The sequence below is a fragment of the Sebastes umbrosus genome, chromosome 4 (assembly GCF_015220745.1).
Source record: "Sebastes umbrosus isolate fSebUmb1 chromosome 4, fSebUmb1.pri, whole genome shotgun sequence".
NCBI lineage: Eukaryota > Metazoa > Chordata > Actinopteri > Perciformes > Sebastidae > Sebastes > Sebastes umbrosus.
The window spans coordinates 219637-238595 of record NC_051272.1 but is presented as its reverse complement, the minus strand read 5'-3'; the positions used below and the strand labels follow the sequence as shown (position 1 = coordinate 238595).

Genomic DNA, 18959 nt, shown 5'->3' with positions numbered 1-18959 from the left:
AAACATAGAACAATATTCTGTACAATGACCAAACTTGATAGAGTCACTGTGCGAGTGTAAAGAGAGAAAGCCTCGTGGTTATCTGCCTAAGATCACCACAGTACTTGGCCTCCATTTGAGCTGTGGTTTGAGAGACAGCTGAAACGTTGTGGTCTGTTTTTGAACCACATCGTCAGAAAAACAAGCCAAAGGAAAATACCCCCTTTAAACACCATCGTTTTCAACACATACATAATATGACCTCAGAAAAGGTACTGCCCCGCGGCAGGACAGGGACCAGAAGGTAGAAAGGACTTCGGAGTCGTACCTATAACACTCTTCGCAAATGATGCGCGCTTCAGTGTGGCCAGTCCCAAATCTCCAATCTTGACGGATCCTGTTGGGCCTGTGATGAAAATATTGTCGCACTTGAGGTCCCTGTGGATGATGGGGGGAGCCCGAGTGTGAAGGAAGTGGAGCCCCTTGAGGATTTGTCTACACCAGCTCCGCAGCACTTTAATTTTCATCACCTTGAACCGCTTCAGATATCTACAAGAGAATAGATCATTTTCACATTTCAAGCACAGAACTAATAACGCTAACAAATGCAGTATTTTCATGTTCACTTATTGATAAAAGCACCTAACAAGAACAAATGCATTATATTTCAATGGTACAAAAAAAAAAATGATTTCATAAAATGTTGACCAATTACATTACCAGTTTATAAAAGTTAAACAAATATTTAGTTTTCTAACATTTAAGAAAAATGGTCAAAATATTTATAATCAATAGTAGGGGTGGAACGGTTCGTGTATTTTACCCAGGACGTTCGGTTCGGTCCGCGACATCCTTTCGGTTCGCTGTTACCCAAACAGCTGTTTATGTCGACTACTCGCACGCGCGGAACAGAAACTCTGGAGCGTGAGTTTTACCCAGAAAGTTTTGGCAGCGCACCAGGAATAGTACCGGCGCTGTAGCGGTGCTGTAGCGGCGCTGTAGCGGCGCTGTAGCGGCGCTGTAGCGGCGCTGTAGGGGCGCTGTAGCGGCGCTGTAGGGGCGCTGTAGGGGCGCTGTAGGGGCGCTGTAGGGGCGCTGTAGGGGCGCTGTAGCGGCGCTGTAGGGGCGCTGTAGCGGCGCTGTAGCGGCGCTGTAGCGGCGCTGTAGCGGCGCTGTAGGGGCGCTGTAGGGGCGCTGTAGCGGCGCTGTAGCGGCGCTGTAGGGGCGCTGTAGCGGCGCTGTAGCGGCGCTGTAGCGGCGCTGTAGCGGCGCTGTAGCGGCGCTGTAGCGGCGCTGTAGGGGCGCTGTAGCGGCGCTGTAGCTCAGGATCGTCAAGCTAAACTGACAACGATTTGTGTCAAACCGCACGCCGACACTGTTCAACTGAAGTCGGGTTTATATGTGGACACTTGAAACATTTAATTACGACGGGATCACCCGAATGTGTCGATCAGCGGAGCGAAACAAAAGCAGACTGGATGGAGAGTCCGTTCCCCCCCGCAGCGTTCAGACAGCCTCCCACTGCAGATTCACACCGTGACAAAGTAATATCTAATGCTATAAGAGAGGGTATCGCTGTATATACGACCACACTCCATCGTAAACAATATAGAACTAAAGCATATGGTCAAAGAGCGTGAGCCTTCACGTATGAATGTTAGTCTGTTGTGCCTGCCCTGTAGAAACTATAAACTAGCATAAGCAGCAGTTGAGGATTTACCGACAGCCTTAAGATTGAACATTACATTTATTTTTGTAATTTTTTTTTTTGTATTGACAGTATGACAGTATTTGAGTGCCTTAACTGTTATAGTAAGAATTATGACCAATGAGCCACTGTTGAATGAGAGGGAGATAAAAAGCTATGTTTTCTAGTATAGTTCTGGTTGAGGTTCTGCTTCAATGTACGGCCTTAGTTTATAATTTTATCAGATTTATATGAATATAACAAAGCTGCTTTTTTGTTTGTACTAACTACTGTAGAAGACCTTTTCTTTCAATTATGATTTGTCAATGAAGAAGTGTTTATGTTCCTTATGTAAGCCATACTTTTGTTAAGGCAAACATTTGTTTACTTATTTTTGCCAAATAAATGAAAAGCATGTTGAAATCAGAACACGACCTCCTCGCTGGAACAGAAATGTACCGAACCGAACCGAACCGAAACCACAAAACTGTGATATGAACGAACCGTGAATTTTGTGAACCGTTCCACCCCTATCAATAGTCAGGATGATTCTTTCTATCTAAATGGCGCGAGGTATGCGTGAGTTCTGTATTATTGTGTTTGTTCGCTCTGGCAGGTTTGAGACTCACGTTTTGAGTGTGCCAGAAGTCATGAGTTCAGTGACCAGCACAATGCACTTCCTGCCTTTGGAGGGTCCCTCCCAGGAGTCGTAAAAGCGGACAATGTTGGGATGCTGTAGTCCCTTTAACATCCCCGCTTCCTCCTTAAAGCGCTGCCGCTCCGTCTTTGACAGCTTACGATCCTGCAGGAGACAAACAGGAACATCACAGAGGGCAGCACTATTAGATATATAGAGATCAGTTTGGACTGATGACAATTTTTAACGTTGCATTAATGACAAAAATAGTAATGTGCAAATATCTGGCATGATGAATACTATCGATACAAACGGCAAGTAAAGATTTATTTCTAACCCTAACCCAGGTAGCATCTGAATGTCCCCATCCATGAGAAAACATTCTTAAATCTACAGTTAACTAATATTCCAGGTTTGAACAGTGGAGAAACAGGAAACAAAGGAGTCAAACTGAATAAAATGCCTTTCAAAGTTTAAAGGTGGTGCAATTTACATTTCGTTCTACACACACAGGATTGTAGAGAAATAAAGTACAAATAGTTTGTACTGTTAATTTAGACAAAACTGTGCATCATTTGAAATATCAAAAATGATTAAAACTATAATGAATATTATCATCGATATATTGCCCAGCTCTTCGGATAACAACTGTATCTAGTATGAGGTTAATATTGGGCTCACCAGGGCCTGTAATCTGAACAAAGCTGTAGATGATAAGAGTCAACACATTTCTGGCAGGCAGCTGATGGGTTTGTCAATAAATCATTCATCATCACTGATAGCATTAATCCAGAGGAATTTAACATAAACTGACTGACTGATCCTAAAGAAGGATTGGCAATTCATAGAGTCTGTGAACAACCGCCATACTCAAGTTTCATAAGTAATTCCTGGTATGACCTACATTTACAGCATTCATGACTATAGAGCAAGCCCAGTGAACACCCCACAACTAAAGACCTCCCTTAAAGCCCCCAGGGACCGGCCATAGACCAGGCTGTCCAGGAAATTCAATCCATCTGTGAGTGGAGAGTGTCAGCAAGAGACAGAAAACCTTCCATCACTTCACAGAACTGAAACTGCTACAGCCTTTGGGGGGCGGGGGGGGTTTTGGAGATTTGATGCTGAATGTTTTCTGGGGGCAACATAAGGTAGACAAAATGAGAAGTTAAAGGGAAACGTATGTTAACAATAAGGAGCAAGGGAGGACAATGAATCAGGGAGCAATGTCAGGAAACAGAAGGTGAGGGGAAGTGTGCGAGTAATGGAGGCTCCACTGTACACTTGGACCAACTGACCTACTTTCCAGAGTATTTATCTATTGGGGCAGTGGTTTCCCCCCGCCTCTTCTGCATCATGCAAAACATCCACAGCAGCATTCACAGAGCTCCTACCCGAGGGTCTGCAGCAACCGACCCGACCCCCACAAACACCCAACTATTGTATTAATGACAGCAGTTCCACTGTAGGCACACGACCACATTGACCACTCATTTAAAACTAATGTCCACAAAGTCCAAACACATTCACCCACTCAACTGACATCTACTTTAACGCAAAGAAATATTTCACTGACACTCAGAAACCCTAGCCTTCTAACGTTTTCCATGAATTACTCAGCATAAACAGGGACTAACTAATTACATAGCTCTCTCACCGTTTAAAAGTATGCATGACACAGGGCCTGTAAAAACCCTCCAGGAATTTACGATCTTGTAATCATAAGACACACATCACACTCCCTTTGAGTGTTACTTGAAAGAGTTCTTTGGCCTGTGCCATGTCCTGCTGTTAATGTCACTTGGAACAGTGCCTGGTAGTCTCTGGTACATCCACAAGTCCTGATCAGAGAAGCCAAATATCCACCGCTCACTGAACAATGCCAGGGAAACAAACCACTAAAGCTACTTATCAAAAGGCAGACTTTCTTCCCCTTTCATTTGACTTATCTTTGACAAATAAAAGATTTAGATCAAACGTAATGGTTGAAGAGATGAAGAAAAGCAGGACATTCATTTCAGACGTGTGTTGACCAAACGGCAACAGTCACAGAAAAATGACTGTATTGAAGATGGTGGAAAATACCAAATCCATGTGTATTTACAGATTATGCCACAATATTTAATATTTAACATTTAACATCATGTGTTCAATGTGTATTTTGGGAGCAAATCACTTTTCCATTAGATAGAGCCCAAGATACTGAGATTTCAATTAAAGTGTGTGTGTCTTGGTGGACCAACAGTTTGCCGTTTAGATTGCAGCCTTGGTGCCATGCTTTGCGTTCGGCCAGGGACCTTCATTGCGTATATTATCTCCCTCTCTTTCTCACAATGTTTACTGTGGTTCATCTCGATCAGCTGTCCAATAAAGACAAACAGACTGACAGGTGTCTCCGCCTGTCAGCTGAGGTTGATGTGGCTTGCTTATCCCACATCAGCTGCACTTAGGCTCTCTTCTTTAACATCTTAGGCTCTCATCTTTGACATCTTTGGCTTTCATCTTTGAGAAACTCACAAAGATGGCATGAATTTGTAAAACCCGACACCAGGCCTTGAAGCATTACCGCAAAACCTTACATCAACACCTCACGGGTCCTTTCACTTCTTCTGTGTCCATATTTTCCTACAGACGATCGTATCATCATATTCTACATACCATTTTGAGGGAGAGGCTTTAAAAGTCTATAAAATAGGAAACCTAAGCTGGCAGGCACTCAGAGGGCAACAGCAGCTGCAGTTGAATCACAGCAGCATCTGACGGAGCGGGCATGAGTCAGCTCACTAAATAGCTGCGTTACCACCATCACCGCCTGCAACATCAGAACTCTCAGCTGCTCCATGTGGAGTCTCTGAACGGGAAAGTGAGACAAAGAGTTCATGGGAAAGACACGATCGTGTGTATATAAGATAGTTTAACATTTTAAGAGTAATATCCTCCAAACAGAATAGTCAACACTTTGTTTTTGACCGTCTATGCAGAGTCAGCATAACACTGAAATCATGATCCCATTTCTTCAGTTCAGCAATAAACCAACTCTGATTTATTGCCCAGTCGTAGTTGTGGTCGGATAATATAGGACAGGATATTACATACTGTGGGATAGGGCAGGGCAATAGTTCAATATCATCTGTTATCAACTTTCAGCCAAATTGTACTGTGATATTAACTAGAGATGTGCATTCCAAGCAAAAATACTATTCCAAAATCACTGGGTATTATTCGATTATTATTCGGGGAGAGACAGACATGGGGGGGGGAAACAACATGTAGCGTCAGCACATTTTCCCATCTAACGCTGTGGATTAAGAGTTTTTTTCAACCATATTGTTGGAACAGTAGAAGAGCTCGGTGGAAAGACAAACCAAGACGGTTTGGGTGAGTTTGATTTTGTTTCTGCTGCTGGAACAGCTGATCTACCTGCTGAAACTACTAGGAGCACGGCGCTGCTTGCACGCGGACGCACTGTTGGGGTGCGCTCGTGGCGGTGCGGGGAGTCTGCCCGGGGAGGGTGGTCCGGTGCCAACGGGCCTGGCACGCCATTCGGATCCTTAAACTATGAGTGCGGCGCGGCGGCCTCAACCTGGTCGCCTGCCGTGCACCTCCGACTCCAGGTACCCAACTCTCCTTCCTCCTTCAGTGGGAGCACGAGGGGTTGTGGAAGCAGCGCGCACACACACGCAAGCACGTGTGATTTTGCATGCATTGGCCATGCCACATTATATAACACTATCAAAATACTGCTATTAAGATTGTAATAATTTTCAACTATAATTGCCAAGCCCCTAACACTCTCTGAACAACTCCATGACCTGAGCTGTTTCCATCCAATGTGCATCACATCTAATGCCAGTTAACTACAGTAACACCAGAGCAGAACAGAAATACTGCTTCTGGGCAAAGGCCATCATAAATAAGCCAACAATCCTAAAAATAGACGGTAAAAAAAGCCTGTGATCATGTCAGGGGGGCTGGCTCTGTCAGGTCCCTGCTCTGAGGTTGACACTGAGGGCTAAATGAAGCCCTGTGGGTAACGTTGGTTCAGATCTGGGATGATGGGCCGAAAGCCAAGAAGTCATGTTAAACAGTTCCACCCTAAACGTTATGGAGTTATTACATTAAGAGCAGTACGCCTCTGTCGACAGAAGTTGCTGGTGTTCCCGTGACACTGTGACACACAGCAATGAGGTCAAAGATCACCGTGACTGTCAGTCAAACTGTCAGCAGAAGACAACATGATGCATCCAGGCCGTTTCACAATCTGCCAGTACGACTAGTCATCTAATCTGAAAGTAGTAGAAAAGAAAACTAGATATTCACGTCAAATACAGGGGGTCCACAACTGCACAAAGAGAACTACCATAATGAATGGTGAAGGCTTGAAATCTGAGTTGATAAATGACACTAAAGCCACTAAATGTTCACTTTGTGCTCTGTGTGATTTTGTTGATTTGTGTGAATCAGAAGCTTCAATAATTACCAAATACATGTATTTCAAGCAAGATGCTTCCAACTGTCCTTATCACGAAAAAGCCTATACATACTTGTTAATCCACAGATAATGTACGTATTAGTAGACAGTAAAATACATATATAGACTACATTAGGAATGCTCTATAACTGTGAGCCACTTCTAATAGCTAATAAACATCTAATAGCTTATTGGCCGATTAATGCTTAAGTAGCTACAGGAAAGGTACATTTTTGGTTAAAAGATTAAAGATCTTGCATCAAAAATAGGGTTGAACAATTAGGAGAAAATAACCGCAATAATCCTGACCAATATTGTTTAAATATTTGATTTTCTTTCTATAAATTATACGCCATGCATTCATGTATCGGTTGTCTGTGTTGAGTAGAATCAGCTTTATCTGGTTTAGACAAACCTCCAAAAATGTCTGATAATATGTGGGCAAAGTGGTCTGTGGTCACTTCCACACTCCCATAAATAAACCATAAAATAAACATATTGAACAATATATTCTGATGGTGAATAAATATATACATATATATATTTATTTATTTATAGATATAAATTTCATTGTCATTCTCAAAATCTGGGTCGGTGATTTAAGATAAGACATGAAAGTTTGAAAGGTCATAACCACCCACACAGTTACAGTCAGAAGGGAACCAGGACACTGTGTCGAGTTTGCTTTCTGCTCTATTTTGAGTGCTGCGATGCACAAAGTCGGCATTCAATCCTGCTGTATTTTTAATTGATGTACCTCCTTACTGATATACTTACATTTCATTTAAGTTATTTCAGTGAAAGGATGCACCGATACCACTTTTGTCAACCGGGGCGGACTGTTTTCAGTGCGACCCAACCGCTTTGTGCCTCCAGATCTTGGCTCGGCCCACGTAAAAGGCGCCAGAGGTCTGCGGCGATGTCTGCAACCCACCTGACCCGTCTCGAAACACGGACCAAAGAGTCTAACGCACGCGCGAGTCAGAGGGTGTAAGCAAAACCCCGTGGCGCAGTGAAAGTGAGGGCCGTTGTGTGCCGGCTGAGGTGGGATCCCACCCCAGCGGGGTCGGGTGCACCACCGTAACGTGGCATCAGTGCCGTTGTATCGGAGCTGTTTTGCGAGTACAAGTACATGAGCACAGTATCGGACCCGATGCTGGTATCGGTGCATCCTTATTGTTTAATAAACTGTAGATGCAACTGTTATGTAACAATGTGTAACTAAGTGCACAGCCCTGAATGCTTTTAATCATGCAGCAATACAGCAAAAACAATTATTATACTGCACTATCATAGCTACTTTATTAATAATGTATTACAATATATTGCAGCACTGATTATTGGTCCCAACATAAGTAGACAGTTCACATATTGCTCCTTGAAAGTAAGCTAAAGTTAGCTACTGCTCAGTTCTTTACTTTACTGGTGTCATTGGGGAATGTGAACAATGCAGTTAGGATTACACTTTACAAAACAAGACCTTTCTTCCAAAATATGTTGTATCTAACAAACAGAAATAAGCAATTCATATTCACAGTCTTATGGTAAAGCTAAAGACTAGCACTCATGAAGAGTAATGACAGACGAGTCTCTATGTTAAGCTACTTCTGTATAGTGTGTCATTCCCAGCGGATCCCATAGCTTCTAAACTTTAGAAGCTATGGGCCAAAACAAGAGGAAAGAACATCCTTTAGAATCTAAAGGATGCCTGGGGTTTTCTTCCACATCTTTCAATGTTTGGCTCTTCAGCCAGTACTGGAGAGGAGGGAGGTTGGGAGGCAGCGAGTGGAGGATGACATGGTTGAAGATGGATAAGTGAGCAAGAAAGGGGACGATCCTAAATTTAATCCTTTTCTTTCCTTCGACTTCCTCTCTGTGGTGACCTACTTATTGTTCAGACATGCCTGCAACGTGAGATCCGAAACAAATGTGTGGGTTCATGGGTGGGTGAAAATGGTGCACGCCTAGAAATTCTTAGACGATTGTGGACAGATGGCTTTCCAGACTGAAAAGCCAGAGGCATTTTATCTAAACTTTACACACTAAAGCTTCTAGCGATGATCGAGGCGTAGCTTGAGGGAAGGCAAAGTGGAACGGTTGGTCCATCAGTCCAACACTCTGGTCCCGAGTGAAATATCTCTAACCACTGAAGACCCGGTCATGACATTTGGTACCAAAGTTCCACAACACTTCAGCATACTTCTAAAAGAAATGACTAAATTCCAGTCAACCTCAGGTTGTATTTGAGATTAAAGAGTAATTTCTGTTTCATAAAACCAGGGTCCTAAAGCATCTCCTCTAGGGCTGTCAATCGATTCAAGTATTGAATCGCAATTAACCGCATGGTTGTCCATAATTAATCGTGATTAATCACAAATTAATCACACATTTTTTATTTGTTCTAAATGAACCTTAAAGGGAGATTATTCAAGTATTTAATCCTCTTATCAACATGGGAGTGGACAAATATGCTGCTTTATGAAAATGTATGTATATATTTATTATTGTAAATAAATGAACAACACAAAACAATGTCAGATATTGATCCAGAAACCCTCACAGGTACTGCATTTAGCATAAAACAATATGCTCCAATCATAACATGGCAAACTGCAGCCCAACAGGCAACAACAGCTGTCAGTGTGTCAGTGTGCTGACTGGACTATGACTTGCCCCAAACTGCATGTGATTATCATAAAGTGGGCATGTCTGTAAAGGGGAGACTCGTGGGTACCCATAGAACCCATTTACATTCACTGATCTGGAGGTCAGAGGTCAAGGGACCCTTTTGAAAATGGACATGACAGTTTTTCCTCGCCAAGATTTTGCGTCTGTTTGGAGCGTTATTTAGCCTCCTAGACAAACTAGTATAACATGGTTAATACCAATGGATTCCTTCGATTTTCTAGTTTCATATGATGCCAGTATCTTCACTATAGTTTAAAATCGGAGCCCGGTACAACCTAAAAATCGCAAGTTGCGGTAATGTGTTAAAGAAATTAGTGGCGTTAAAACGAATTTGCGTTAATGCGTTAACTTTGACAGCCTTAATCTCTTCTCTTTGATTTTTGCACATGGTCCATGACAAATAAATGTAATAAATTAAAAAGAACAAAGTAAAGACATTACTGTGTCACATTTTAGTTCAAACTCTACATGTCATGTCCCACTACTGGTAGGGATCTGAGAATAGAAAACCTTTCTTCATGGTTTTCTGGTGTGTCATGAGCATTAAAGCCTCACAGGGCTGCTAGCGTGACTTTAACATTTTTGACATGTTTTATGAAGATTAAAGGATTTTACGAGGGAAAACCTGTCAGACTTGTTTCATTAGCATACAGGCTAGGGTTCTGCTGTTGCTTCCAGCTGACACCAAATTCCCAGTGAACAAATATGTGGTGAGGATGATTACTTTCTGCACCACCGATTCTGGCATCAACAGGAAACAAAACAATAAGTTAATTAACCGGATGAGCCCTTACTCCTCTCTTAAACAGTGCAATGTTAAAATTTGTTCAGATGGAATTTGCTTTTTAGGAGGATAATTGCATTTTTTTATGCAACCAAAGTAGAAAAGTAGAAAATACTTCTATTACTGTCAAACAGTCCTATGAGGAAATGAAAAGACACTGAATAATTAAAAATAAACTGAAAGAGCATACAGAAAATTATGTATTTTTCACATGACTTTCCACTAAATATGTCCTCAGAATGTATGGGGAATGTAACATTGGCACTTGAGTGATCATGGGACAGCTTTAACCACCATGTGAGAGGGGATTTCAGCTTCTAGTGTGTAGCTGAACAGTTTCTAGCACTGAAACTCGTGAGTTGACAGAGGAACGAAGGGGAATGAGAGTATCAGGTTACATGTTCATATTTCAGAACTGACCACATGCATAAAACAAAGCTGTTTTCTCAATCTACTGTAAAATATGTCTATAAATCACCTCTATCCACTGAATCTCACGATACAAGTGGTAACCGACAAAGCCCCGGCTAGACACTACACCAAGCTTAGGTGAGCCTCAAAATAGAGGCAGTTACACCAAGTCAATATGGGTGAACTGTTTCCTACAAACCACACGATCAAGACAGGAAGTCACAGGACACAACAAGAATCTTTTCTGTCCCATAACATACCAATTAGTCCACCGATGTTCTGTCAATCAATCAATTACTCAATCAACAGAAAATCATACATCTCTTTAGTAACCTGGTTCTGGTAACTTGGGATGTTCATTCACCATTAGTTGTAGCCCTAAAACTAAAACATCATTAGCATTAAGGTGCAACGTTCATCTCACATCTACTTCACATAACACAATATAACATCTTGCCATGGATGAAATCAAATGTATACTATCAAAGTAAGTAACTATGAGAAATCATAGAAGCATGGTCAAAAATATCAAATTTCACATACTGTATGCCTTCTACAATAGGTGGCAAATAAGTTGTTTGAGCTCAGTAGAAAAAAGATATTGTAGAATAAAGTTAAGACAAAATGAATTTAAAGTATACCAATATAAAATATGAACTAATGGAGGTAGTAAGGCATAGTTATATTTACTGAGTTTTGCTTGATTAAGTGATTAAAAAAATGAAATATGGGAAATGTGAGGAAGTTAAAGGGCCGGGGGGAAGGGGCTGAGTTTAGCAGCAGGCCTTGGCAGGCCGGCCTGCTGCACTTCACACAGGAGATTCCTCTGTCAGGAATGTGACCCATTTTACATTCACACAAGCATTCAGAGCAGGAATGCACTGAGCATGCGCGTGATTCAGTCTGTGTGAGGGGGGGAGGGGCACGCGTCTGTAATCTTCACATTGTTCTGAAACCAGTGTGCATGTGTAGCTATGGTTGTATGTGCTGCCGTGTGAGGCCTCTGCCTCTCATGACAGGGTGAAAGCGTGACAGTGGAAGCAAACATTCATGTGGTGAATGAGGTCAAACTTTGCTGCGGGCCGTGTTGCTGCTTTAACTGGACAGACTGCGGAGCTACTATTTTTTCATAAGCATTTTTAAGGAAACCACTAACTATTGGTCAGGAGCAGATTAAAAGCCAAATGATGGATTCTTTAATACAGGAACACTGTATTTAGATATACTAATAATGAAACAGGTTCAATAATTAACTCAAGTATATTAAGGCTCACAGAAATATTTAAGACAAGATAAAAACCTGGTCATGTTTTTTAAAAGTCAATTATTACTACTGTTGCTGCATTTAACCCTGGAAATTGTAAATTATAATCAATGGCATTTTTACTCTAATGGAGATTTACTGATGGCAGTTTAGATGTGCTACATCTTCAAAGGTTGTTATAATAACCTAAATACTTAATCTCACCTTTTGCTGACAATAATTTGCGCAGTCATAACTTGTAATGTGTTGTTATGTCACTTCTGCATGTGTGGAAGACAGTCTTCATAATATATTTTAATGCTATAATGTCCTCTCCCAGTGTGAAAACTGAATATTGAAAATCATTATGCCTGCATCAACTCTGCACACTAGAGGGGCAATGAAACAAAGTCTAAATCTGTCTGAATCAACTCCAAGGTAATTTCCACTGCTTGGTATCCCTTAGTCATAGTATTAAAAACATTAATTGTACAAGTCTTGATAAATTCTGGTAATTTTCTAAAATCTTATGCTGAAGTAAAAACTTTCACTCTTAAGTAAATGGACTGAGCTGCACCAAAAAGAAAATGGGGAAATGAGAAGTTTTTTGGTATGCTTTGCTGACAAATGCAATGCAAAACAATCGAAAGGGAAATGCTAGCCATGTCTCTCAGAGCGGAAATGACAGAGGCTGTAGCTCAGGTAACAGTGTGAGAGGAAATTGCCTTGGCTGAACTCACCAATTCAGCCTGATAAAGGCAAACAGCCTACACAAAAGGAGATGATGACACTTGCAGTAGGAATGCAACACTAAGAGTGACTCAATTAAAGAACAGTCATAACTTATAGCAACAGCATTGAGGGAAGGGTTTTTCATACCTGCAGCTCACACCAAGCCACCTCCACTGTGGTCTCAGTGTCCAAGCCCTTGTAGACAGTCTTGAAGGAGCCACGTCCGATTTCTATATCAAACTTTAAGAAACGCCCATCTGGTGATGTTCCCACTGCTTTGGTCTCTGCCTCTTCAATGTCGTCCTGCACTTTTTTCTCAGCTTCTCTCTGCTCAGCCTCTGCTCGTGCCTTAGCAACGTCCTTATCTTCTTCTTCCCCCTCTTCTTCATGATGTACCTTCGCCTCAGTGGTGCTTTCAGGTTCAGTCCGACTTGGCAATTCTGTTCCTAAGCCCGGTGCAGAGCGGGCTGCTACCACCACTTCTCCATCATAGGTATCTTTTACACTGGCAGCCTCCTGCTCTGAAGGCACTACGTCCACCTTGGCTATTTCTTTTCCTTGTTCTCTTCCTGTCCCAGCAGACTCTTCATTTTGAGCTAAATTTGGTTCAGCCCGCGGCAAATGAGCAGTAGCTGCAGCCAGTTGCCGCTGGGGCACGGTTTCTCGTAGCTGAACCCGTTGAGGTGCAGGGATGGGGATCTTGCTGGGTAAAGGGAGGGCTAATGCTGTAGCATTGGAATCACTGATGACACTGCGGCGCAAGAAACGGTGTTCAGGGTTACATCGATCGCGCTCCATGGTGTGATGCCGGCGTCTCACTTCTGTTGGCCGGCACTCACTCACCATCGAATCTGAACCAGAACTGGGGCCATTTCCACTCTTCTGAGGGGGAGCCAGGAACTTCACCATTTTGTCGTCTGGCTTTTCCGACATCCCACCACCCACACAAAGAGTAAGGGGGTACACTAACTGAAAAAAATTAAAATAAGGATACTTCCATGTCCGCCATATAGGCTTATATAAGCAGTATCGATCGGTGCTTTAAAAAAAAAGAAAGATAGAAAGTCTTCCAACTTCTACCTCCGGCTGTCTTTTTTATTGCTCAAAGACGGTCTTTATATATATAGTGCAGAGATTGGGGGTGTAGGATGGGAGGTGTTCTCTTGTAAATGGTAAAAGAGAGAACACCACAGCAGAACACAGAGTGCTGATTTTGATAAACAAGTCTCTTTAAGTCCACACCATCCATCCTGTAAGACACAGGGTGCAGTTTCTATCAAGCATAAGGAATCACTGGTGAGGAAGAAATATGCACAGCCCACAACAGGCACCAAACTTCCTTCGGTAGGCAGAGGCAGGAAGGCCAGACACTCAGGATATGCTCCAGTCCAGATTCACTGCAAGAGAAAAAAGAAAAAAGCTGCTTGACGTGTTTCAGAAAGTAACCAACATTATGTCAAATGTCAACAAGATCTGCAAGAGACAAGCCGAAGTGTTCACAAGTAGAATTTACAGTATACATAAAGTTTAATAACATTGTTTTCATCAGAAGCACAGCTGACAGGCACTACATATCTGGGGTAGAGTACTGCACTAGATCATTTGAACATTTTGTGATTCACTTTTGATTAATGAAGGAGAAATTTGTCTTTAAGGTTACCCCCCCTCGCCTCTGATAAAATGTGCTGTCTTGCCCAGCACATAGGATGTAAACACACATGCTTGCATTCACAGTGGATTCACTGCAGGTCCTAATAGGAAATTCAATTGTTAAACCATTCAATTTGTTTAGTAAGCATTAGGTGTTTATCTATATTATAAATAAGCATTATAATAATGTTATGTGGCACAAATCCCAAATGCATTCCACAGCCCTTCAGAATGACACACTAACCTCTCAGTGCCTCACATTAGTTTAAGACCAGAAGTAACTCATTGAGCACAGTTGACAGCTGATTACTCTGTCTCCAGTATAAACAGGGAACCACATATAACATCAATACTTATGAGGTTGGTGAATATTGTCTGAATAACTGATATATAACGTTAGTCCATTGTTAAATCCGCCTCTCTACACTAAACATTAAAGATATAAACCTACCAACATGTAGACTCTGGATGCAACAGACCGGTGCAATGTAGCAGGACTATTTTAATAATGTGTCTATTATGGTGTTTTAAATATGCAGGTTTGCGATGTCAATCTTATTGATTATTAGTCATCTATAACCTACCGTGGCTGCAGCCAATCTTATTGATTATTAGTCATCTATAAGCTGCCGTGGCTGCAGCCAATCTTATTGATTATTAGTCATCTATAAGCTGCCGTGGCTGCAGCCATTACCAGCGGAGACAACCACAATGTCACCACCAGACCTGGAGATGTTAGCACCAAGAACATCCAGAGAAATGAGAGAAACGACTCAACTAGAACTGTATATTAATTAACGTGAGCCTTGTCTTACCTACCTAGTTCATCGCCTTCTTAACACTGACACCACATCCATCAGAAACCCAACATGAAGCACACAAAGCGAGGAGGAGCAACGGCTCTTTGTTAGCTGTGTGCTAACCAGCAGAGCTAGCTGGTTAGCTGCTGTTAGCTGACCTGTAACCAGATGAAGCAGCTCCACGTCACCTGTTATTATATTATAAATATATTATAACTATATCCCGGCCCGTTGTTAGAGATTATATATATGTAGTTAAACGTTCTGGTTATTTCACAGAGTTCATGTTTAACGCTGTTATGGTGTCTGTAACCGTTAGCAACTAACACCAGAGTTCACTCTAGATTTAGATTTATACTCTCCCGATCTATTCCACCCGGAGTGATTAGCTCACATCACAAGCTAACCATGCTAACTAAGCTAACCATGCTAACCAAGCTAACCAAGCTAACCATGCTAACTAAGCTAACCATGCTAACCATGCTAACAATGCTAACCATGCTAACTAAGCTAACCATGCTAACCAAGCTAACCAAGCTAACTATGCTAACCATGCTAACTATGCTAACCATGCTAACCATGCTAACTATGCTAACCATGCTAACCATGCTAACGCACCGGATGCGTATGACGCCGGTTGGGAATTCACCAGCACTGACTAACAGCGCCACAGCTAGCCAGCTAGCTACCAGCCAGCCAGCTACCAGCCAGCCAGCTAGCTGGTAGCCAGCTGGCTAGCTGGTAGCCAGCTGGCTAGCTGGTAGCCAGCTGGCTAGCTGGTAGCCAGCTGGCTAGCTGAAGGCCTACCAGCCTGACCTCCTCCTGTCTCTCCTTATTCAGCTTAATATCAATATGACGCGTCATCCTCTCAGAACTTGTTGTGACGCACTTTGTAATGCTATTCTTACCAGCTGGTTCACGGAGGCTGTTCGTAGCTGAGTGGTAACCCGGCTATATGACGTCTGTTTGGGTTTCACACAGTGCTCTGCTATCAGTTAGCATCAGTTAGCTTCACTAGCTAGCTAGCATGAAGCGGTGCCGGCTGGCAGACAGAGAGAGACCTACCTCAGTACCTCTATACCACATCCACATCACTCAGCTGACGGGGATCTGGTCCTCAGCGTTAATCCGTCTGCATGTGAGTGAAGAGGAGAACAGATGATGTAGCTGTAGATGAGACCAGAGATACTGAACTCTGCTCATCAGTCAGGTTTGAGCTGTTTAACAGGCGGATCAGATTCTACAGATTCAACAAGAAACGGGTTCATCACAAAGCGCCTGCGCGAGCGAAGAATGACCTCATAACCATAACACACACACGCGCACATGAACCACGCAGACTCACCTGCATGGTATCAGTCAGGTATCAGTCAGGTATCTGATTTCCTCATGACAATAGATTTATGTTTGTGTAATGAAATCAAAGCACAAACCATTTATAGGTCCTATCAAGTATCACTGTTTCTAAATACTCTGATAAGCATATTAAACATTAATTCATACAAATTATTTGGGAATATATGTTCATGTAAGATATTAATTGGGATAAAACTTGTCGATTACCATAAAATTATGTACAGCCCCCCCCTCCCAAAAAAAAACAACAATGTTCACAAAAGTTCGAGCTGTCAAATATGTTATATATATATGTTAGGTGTACATATGTTATTTTAAAAAATCATTTTACATTCAGAATATATATATATATATATATATATATAGGATATATATATATAGGATTTTTTTTATTATTATTATTTACTTCCAGCAAGAGTAGGCTATATATACAATTAAATGTTATCATATCATTTAAAAAGGCACTATTTTGTATTCAATCTGCCTTTATGTTTTATTGTATTATATTTATGTTATTCTTGATTGCACCTTCCATTTACACTGTTTAACACTTCTGTTATGAACATTTATTTTAATTAATACTTACTTTGATCACACCATTATTAGCTGAAGCCTTGGTAACAAGTTATAAGATTTCATTACAACACATTCCAGGATTTAGTTTGTGAGCCTTCAGGTCTGCTGCTCTTCTTTAGCTTTCTTTCCGACTACAAATGACTGGAATAATAAGACATTTTATTCTGTTATAATGAGCTGACTCAATTTTGTTTATTGAATTTTGTTGAAAAAAAAGAAAACAATCAGCCACACCATTCTATTTTTTCTGTAGCAACCATTTCAGAGATACCATTTTCCTACAAGTAAGCACTGCCCCCTGCTGTTGTCTGTTGACTAAACAGGCCATATATATCTCATTTTTTATTATATCACACAAAATGAGAAGCTCCCTGCTGAAGACAGTATGCACAATAATATTGTTAATATCAGAGATAGATTTTCTAAATTGTGGTTAACTACAATTCCATCACTGCCTGCTCACAGAATTTAATTTAGAAACACTTCAGAGTTGACCACAACATGTACTTATCTCATCATATTTATTCAAAACGATATAATTTTTGCAAAATGTTGGAAGGTCTCAGAGGTGGACAAAGTCCTCAGATCCTTTACTTAAGTAAAAGTAGAAATACCACAGTGTAAAAATACTTCAGCACAAGTAAAATCCTGATTTCAAAATGTTACTTAAGTGTCCTTGGATGTCTTGATAGGTGCCACCCAATAAAATGTATTATTATTATTATTATTATTATTATTATTTATTATTAATAATAAATAATAATAATAATAATAATAATAACAATAAATATAATAATAATAATAAAATGTACTTAAAGTATCAAAATTAAAAGTACTCGTTATGCAGAATGGCTCCTTTCAAAGTGTTTTATTATTATAGAATATTATATTATTCTGTTTTTATCATTAACAAATACATGTAAGAGTATTTAAATGTTATAGTTTGTCAACGTGGAGCAAATTGTATTATACTTTGTGTACTACTGGGTAGATTAGTAGTATAGTACTGCATCATTACATGTGTTTGTTTTATTAGGTAACTAGTAACTTTAAGCAGCAAATAAATAATTTTTATGTAAAATGTTGATCTAATAAAAGTACTTAGTGACTTCAGCTGTCAGATAAATGTAGTAGAGTAAAAAGTACAATATTTACCTCTATAGAAAGTAGCAGAAAACTTATACACTCAAGTAGGTTTCCTAATATTTGGTGGAAGGGGCAGGAGGGATCTTAGGGATTATGTGAGAGAGTCAGTAGATGGAAAAGAAATTGCTGAAGTCTCTCACACTCGTTTTTTAGGCATTTTAGTTGATGAAAAATTAAATTGGAAAAAACATACATTTTATTTGTAATAAAACTGTGAAGTCACTAGGAATCATCAGCAAACTAAGAAGTTTCATAAATATTTCTTGTTTATTAACCTTATATTATTATTTATTATTATTCCATTTGATTTATGGTAATATTCTTTGGGCAGATACGTACCCCTCCAATCTTTATAAACTTTATTTGTTGCAAAAACGATTTGTAAGATTCAAAGCTTGGTCAAACTCTAAGGAGGCCTCCGTTCCTCTGTTCAGTAAACTGAACATTCTTTCAGTTTATGACATAAATATTCATCAGATATGTGTGTTTATATATAAATATATGTTATTGCCTTCTTCTCTACCTTCATCGTTCAGCAACTTCTTTAAATCTAATTCTCAGATTCATTCCCATGATACCAGACAGGTTAATCATCTTCACCAGAACATGACCAGTCCTCCCTCAGATATCCTGGTATACAAATACAGAACACCAAAATACACGTTATCAACAGCTCGTTATCCTCAGAACATTTTAAAAGGAAATTATCATCACAATAAATTCATGATGTCTAATTCTCTTTTGATATGTTTAGATATACTATTTTATGTATTTCATTGTTTTTATTGGACTGTTTGGT

The 18959-nt window shown here is 40.6% G+C and overlaps 1 protein-coding gene across 5 annotated transcripts in view; it reads right to left on the bottom strand.

Annotated features, from left to right (window-relative positions):
• LOC119487320 (serine/threonine-protein kinase WNK1-like) overlaps positions 1-16366 on the bottom strand; it is a 34481-nt gene extending 18115 nt beyond the window's left edge. Inside the window, exons 1-4 of one of the 5 annotated variants that reach the window (XM_037768094.1) lie at positions 16148-16366; positions 12780-14029; positions 2296-2468; positions 308-528 (exon numbers count right to left, since the gene is read on the bottom strand). In XM_037768094.1, coding sequence (XP_037624022.1) covers positions 308-528; positions 2296-2468; positions 12780-13565 — 1180 coding nt within the window. In that variant the 5' untranslated portion in view covers positions 13566-14029; positions 16148-16366. Of the gene's footprint in view, positions 1-307; positions 529-2295; positions 2469-12779; positions 14030-15097; positions 15535-15990 lie in introns of those variants that run through there. The other 4 variants (XM_037768098.1, XM_037768097.1, XM_037768095.1 and 1 more) reach the window with 4 other exon arrangements.
• Positions 16367-18959: the final 2593 nt, after the last annotated feature.